The sequence below is a fragment of the Lipotes vexillifer genome, unplaced genomic scaffold, assembly GCF_000442215.2.
Source record: "Lipotes vexillifer unplaced genomic scaffold, Lipotes_vexillifer_v1.1 scaffold1055, whole genome shotgun sequence".
Lineage (NCBI taxonomy): Eukaryota > Metazoa > Chordata > Mammalia > Artiodactyla > Lipotidae > Lipotes > Lipotes vexillifer.
This window is the reverse complement of record NW_006785407.1, coordinates 1,432,447-1,438,260: the sequence shown is the minus strand read 5'-3', so window position 1 is coordinate 1,438,260 and position 5,814 is coordinate 1,432,447. Positions and strand designations below refer to the sequence as shown.

General features: G+C 45.7%; 1 protein-coding gene across 1 annotated transcript in view; it reads left to right on the top strand.

Annotated features, from left to right (window-relative positions):
• The window catches only part of LOC103076375 (solute carrier family 22 member 1), a 34,669-nt gene extending 29,529 nt beyond the window's left edge, over positions 1-5,140 (top strand). Inside the window, exons 9-11 of the mRNA XM_007457587.1 lie at positions 807-919; positions 2,095-2,194; positions 5,032-5,140. Of these exons, the coding sequence (XP_007457649.1) occupies positions 807-919; positions 2,095-2,194; positions 5,032-5,140 (322 nt within the window). The remainder of the gene's footprint in view (positions 1-806; positions 920-2,094; positions 2,195-5,031) is intronic.
• The last annotated feature ends 674 nt before the right edge of the window (positions 5,141-5,814 follow it).

Genomic DNA, 5,814 nt, shown 5'->3' with positions numbered 1-5,814 from the left:
CCTTGCGTTATGCGGGCCTCTCACTGTTGCGGCCTCTCCCATTTGCGGAGCACAGGCTCCGGACGCGCAGGCCCAGCGGCCATGGCCCACGGGCCCAGCCGCTCCGCGGCATGTGGGATCTTCCCAGACCGGGGCACGAACCCGCGTCCCCTGCATCGGCAGGCGGACTCTCAAGCACTGCGCCACCAGGGAAGCCCTGTCCTCCATTTCTTAATATCCTCTCTTTATCCTTCCCTGTCCCTCTGTGTGGAAGAAAGAACTCTAATGACACCAACCAATTCTCCAATCTCCAAACAATTCTTACAATCCAATTCTGACACTAACTACCTGGAATTAGTGCAGACTTCACAGGTTAAGGCTTAGTCCCACATGACTGCCCTTACTTTAGATGTTAGTTGCAAGCCCCGCATTGTACACCTACACTTCTGACCACTGGCTATAAATCAGATTCCCATGACCCCCTCCTTGAGTTCAGTAATTTACTGTAATGGCTCACAGAACTCAGGGAAGCGCTTACATTTACTGGTTTATTATAAAGGATATAAACAGCCAGATGAAGAGGTACACAGGGCAAGGTCTGGAAGGGTCCGGAGCACAGGTATTTCTATCCCTGTGGAGTTGGGGTGTGCCACCCTCTGGGCACATTATGTAGGTGTGATTGATTAAATCATCAGTGATTAACTCCATCTCCAGCCCCTCTCCCCTCCCTGGAGGTTCGGGAATGGTGTGTTTGCTTTAAAACAAGTTTACTATTTGGAAAATTGATTCACAGAGATGTCATCCTTTTTGTTCTCTGTATTTATCAGGAACCTTGGAGTGATGGTGTGTTCCTCCCTGTGCGACTTGGGTGGGGTCATCACCCCCTTCCTGGTCTTCAGGCTGATGGAGGTTTGGCAAGGCTTACCGCTCATTTTGTTCGGTAAGACTTCATGAAACATTTATCATTCCTTGTTTCCAGCTCAGTGTGAATACTCGAGAACTATTTGATGAGCAAATGGTACCCCCCAGCAAGTGTACAGAAGGGAAGGATGGCGCCTGCTCTTTCATTGGCTCCTGGCTCACTCTGTCTTGCCTCACGGGGAAGATAAGATGCTGTTCCTAGAAGGTGGGGGCCAGAGGTTTATGTCCTATGGCTCTGGAGTCCAATAATTCATTCTATGGAATAGAATCGGGGAGAACATTTGACATAGCCTCCTGGTTTCTTACGAATTTGACTCCCAATTTTTGTGTATTTAACATGTAATTGCTAGAGGTTTGAAGATGCTAGATGATCATCCCTGTTCTGCTTCCAGATCTTAACAATTGACAGCAGACACAGGGGGACAAATGGGAATCGAAGTTTAGTATCAGCTTTGTTACTGATTATATTGGGTTAGAGAAGGAGGAGGGGACTCTCCCACCTCTTCCCAAACCTACCACTCGGTGGAGGGCAAAACGGCTGCCCATGTAGAGAGTAGCCATGCCTGGGCCCAGGAGAACCCACGAGGGGCGACGGGGAGTGATGAGTAACAAGAGAGGCCCACACTGCCCACATACATATCACCTAGGCTCCATATCAAATGTATATATGGTAACATTTATGTATAGTAACTGTAATATAATGTTATAGTTTATATATAATATATGTTATAAAGTATTATATAATTATATATTATTATATATTACAACAAATTATTGTATATAACATATATTATAGTTACTGAATATAAACGATAATATATAAATTATGGTTAATATATACAAATACTATATTACATTATGTTAAATTAATATAGTATTTTGTATATATAGTAGTCAAAAGTGAGTCCCATATTGTTTTTCAAGTACCTGAATCAGTAAATCCCCTTAATACTTAAACATCAGTTACTGTGGAACTATATACTTACATGGAAGTAAAACAAAGACAATATTCCCTTTTCTTACTCTGCCATTTCCCCAGTTATCCTATTGCTTTAATTTTCTAGATGTTCCCAACTTTTTAGAAGTGACCCTCACATGCGTGTTACCTAGGCATCTCTTTAGTTAGCTGTCATCGTGTGTAAATGGTATTGGCCATGCTCTAATGGCTCCGTGTGAAATCTGTCTCACCTGCAGCGGCTTTGGGGCTAGTAGCCGGGGGAATGACGCTGCTTCTTCCGGAGACCAAGGGGGTCGCTTTGCCAGAGACCATCGGGGACGCGGAGAACCTGCGGAGGTGAGCCCTGGGCGCTGGGGCAGACAGTCATCTGGTCTAAACTGTGAGATAGAATGATTTGTCTGTGATGCTGGCCACATGGAGCACCAAGGTCCCCAGGTCACCCCCCCGAGTTAACAGCTCTGAGTTGGAAGCTATTTTTAAATCAATCTTCTGTCTTTTTAGCGATTGTTGGTTCAGATTCCTTAGTGACTTTCTTCACAAAGAAGAATGACTTAAAACTTTCATTCCTATGATGGGGACAGGTGCTCAATGGAGTCCCAGGTCCTACCCTTAAAGCCATAAAAAAGGAAAGGAAGGGGCTTCCCTGGTGGCTCAGTGGTGGAGTCTGCCTACCGATGCAGGGGATGTGGGTTCGTGCCCCAGTCCAGGAAGATCCCACATGCTGTGGAGCGGCTGGGCCCGTGAGCCATGGCCACTGAGCCTGCGCGTCCAGAGCCTGTGCTCCGCAACGGGAGAGGCCACAGCAGTGAGAGGCCCGCGTACCGCAAAAAAAAAAAAAAAAGAAAGAAAGGAAGAAAGACAAAGCGTTTGATGATGTGGTCGTTACAGGCTCGGTTCTCTGGATCCCACAGTAAGGACACACGTGTCCCTGGGAAGTACAGAATAGACTCTGTGGACTCATTAAGGCCTGGGTTCAGTCCAGGGGTGGTCGCCTACTTGGCCAAGTGACTTTGGGAATGTCATGGAACCCTATAACCTTCATTTCCTCACCTGAAAAATAGCCACGATAATACTTGAGAGGGTTGCTGTGAAAGTTCAATGAGATAAAGTAGGTGATAGTGACTAATCCATTGCCTGGCACATAGTAGGTATTCCCCCGATACCCAAAAAAAAAAAAAAAAAAAGAAAGAAAGGAAGAAAGACAAAGCGTTTGATGATGTGGTCGTTACAGGCTCGGTTCTCTGGATCCCACAGTAAGGACACACGTGTCCCTGGGAAGTACAGAATAGACTCTGTGGACTCATTAAGGCCTGGGTTCAGTCCAGGGGTGGTCGCCTACTTGGCCAAGTGACTTTGGGAATGTCATGGAACCCTATAACCTTCATTTCCTCACCTGAAAAATAGCCACGATAATACTTGAGAGGGTTGCTGTGAAAGTTCAATGAGATAAAGTAGGTGATAGTGACTAATCCATTGCCTGGCACATAGTAGGTATTCAATAAATCTTAGATTCTCTCCATTCTTCTTGCATATGGTGTGATTTCCTCAGTGACTCTCAAACATAGTATGCAGAAGAATGCAGACTCCTGGGCCTTGTAGGTTTCTGACTTGGTGAATGAATGGGGGAACCCGGAAACCTGAACTTTTAATGACAGTCGATACCCGTTCAGGCCCTTTGTGCTCCTCGCTTTGAGGAAATCTGCATTTCTCAGTGCTGATAAGGGACAGACACTCTATTTTAACTGTAAACACATTTTGTAATTGCTGGCAATAAGCTTCTTTTTGGTCCCAAGTCGTAGACATATATAGCTAAGGTTGACTACCTGATTTTAAAATGTTTCATTATAATTTGTTAATAGGCACTTTGTCATCTCTTAAGATGTTGTGTTTATCCCTTCACTCCATCGTCATAGCCATTCCTGGCCTGCCAGGTGAGGCCAGGGGCTTCTGCTCTGAGCCCAACACCTCCCTGTTCACCCTGTGTTCTTGATAATGCCCTGCACAAAGTATAATCGTCACTTATTTCATTATCTGTTTTCTCCGCTATCCTAATTCCATAAATAGTGGCCACAGTCTATTGCCGGAGAGGTCATTTCAATGACAACTTCTTCCCTACTTTCCAGGAAACAAGGTCAGGGAATGGGAGTAGTGGTAGCTCTAGCTAACAGAGGGCTCACGGTGCGTCAGCCTCACTGAGTGTCAGGTGCCTTCTCACTCCATCCTCTCAAAACATTGCGAGGCAGCTCCTGTCATTAGCATACCCATTCTACAGATGAAAGAAATAATGACAGATACCCTCAAAGTCCCCAGCTTCAAAATGGAATGTTGACTGTCAGGTGATGGAGTGAGGCAGCAACACAACAGGTGCTCTATGTGAAGGGTTGGCAAACTCTTTCTGTTAAAGGGCCAGGGAGTAAATATTTCTGGCTTCAGGGACATTGTCTCTGTTGCTAAGTTCTGCCCTTTCAGCACGGAAGCAGCCACAGACAGTACACAAACGAATGGGTTTGTGAGTTCCAGCACAACTTTATTTATGGAGGTTGAAATTTAGATTTCATCTAATTTCCAAGTGTCAAGAAATAATATTTTATTTTTGATTTTCGAAAACTGTTTAAAAATGTAAGAAACCGTTCTTAGCACACAGGCCATAGCAAAACAGGCAGAGAACCAGAACTGGTCACTGGTGGTCTCTGCTGACCCTTCTCTTCTTCGTCACCTGCTGTCCTTGTTCTCACCTCTTCTTTTGAGACTTATTCCTGGGTACAACTTTGCAACAGTTTCTTAATCAAGCCATTATGTATTTTATTGAATTAATTAATTTTTAATTAATTAATTAATTTGTGGCTGCACTAGGTCTTTGTTGCCGGGCACAGGCTTTCTCTAGTTGCAGTGAGCGGGGGCTACTCTTTGTTGCAGTGTGCGGGCTTCTCATTGTGGTGGCTTCTCTTGCTGTGGAGCACGGGCTCTAGGCGCACGGGCTTTAGCAGTTGTGGCGCGCGGGCTCAGTAGTTGTGGCGCACGGGCTTTGTTGCTCCGCGGCATGTGGAATATTCCCGGACCAGGGCTCGAACCCGTGTCCCGTGCACTGGCAGACGAATTCTTAATCACTGCGCCACCAAGAAAGTCCCCCATTATGTGTTTTAACTTAGATTTTAAATTTTTGATTGCTACAGGAAAGCAAAGCCCAAAGAAAACAAGATTTACCTTCAGATCCAAACATCAGAATTCAACTCGCAGGTACCCGAGAGAGATGCTCCACTGGGGACCGGGTGGCAGAGATGAGGACAGAGTTATCATCTGAAGAAATGCTCAGAAGCCCGAAGCTTTTCCTCCTACTTGCCTGCCCCTAAGTCAATATCAGTTCTAAAGAACACTAAACATGCTTTGTTTTGTTTTATTTTCTTTGTTTTAAGTCTCTCAAAGCCCTGGCTGTCTTTTATCTACTTATCCTTTCCAGTGAGAGCTGTTGGTGGTTACCAGGTACTTAATTATCTAAATTATTTGGAAGATCCAATAGAATTTAAATACTGTTATAAAAGAGGCCTCCGTAACTGGTTTCCTAGAATAAGTACTGTTTTATTCACTCTCTGAAAGAAAATGTCTTTGCATTTGCAGGTGCCTGTGTTGGCAAAAGTATTTCAACATGTAGATTTCTTGGAGGGCACTTGGTTTTATTTTTTTTTTTGCGGTTCGCGGGCCTCTCACTGTTGTGGCTTCTCCCATTGCGGAGCACAGGCTCCGGACGCGCAGGCTCAGCGGCCATGGCTCACGGGCTCAGCCGCTCCGCGGCATGTGGGATCTTCCCGGACCGGGGCACGAACCCGTGTCCCCTGCATCGGCAGGCAGACTCTCACCCACTGCGCCACCAGGGAGGCCCGGCACTTGGTTTTTAAACATGGTGGTTCCTCCAGCAAACTCTCCCCAAGTCCCACTTACGCATAAAACGTGCTCCTCAT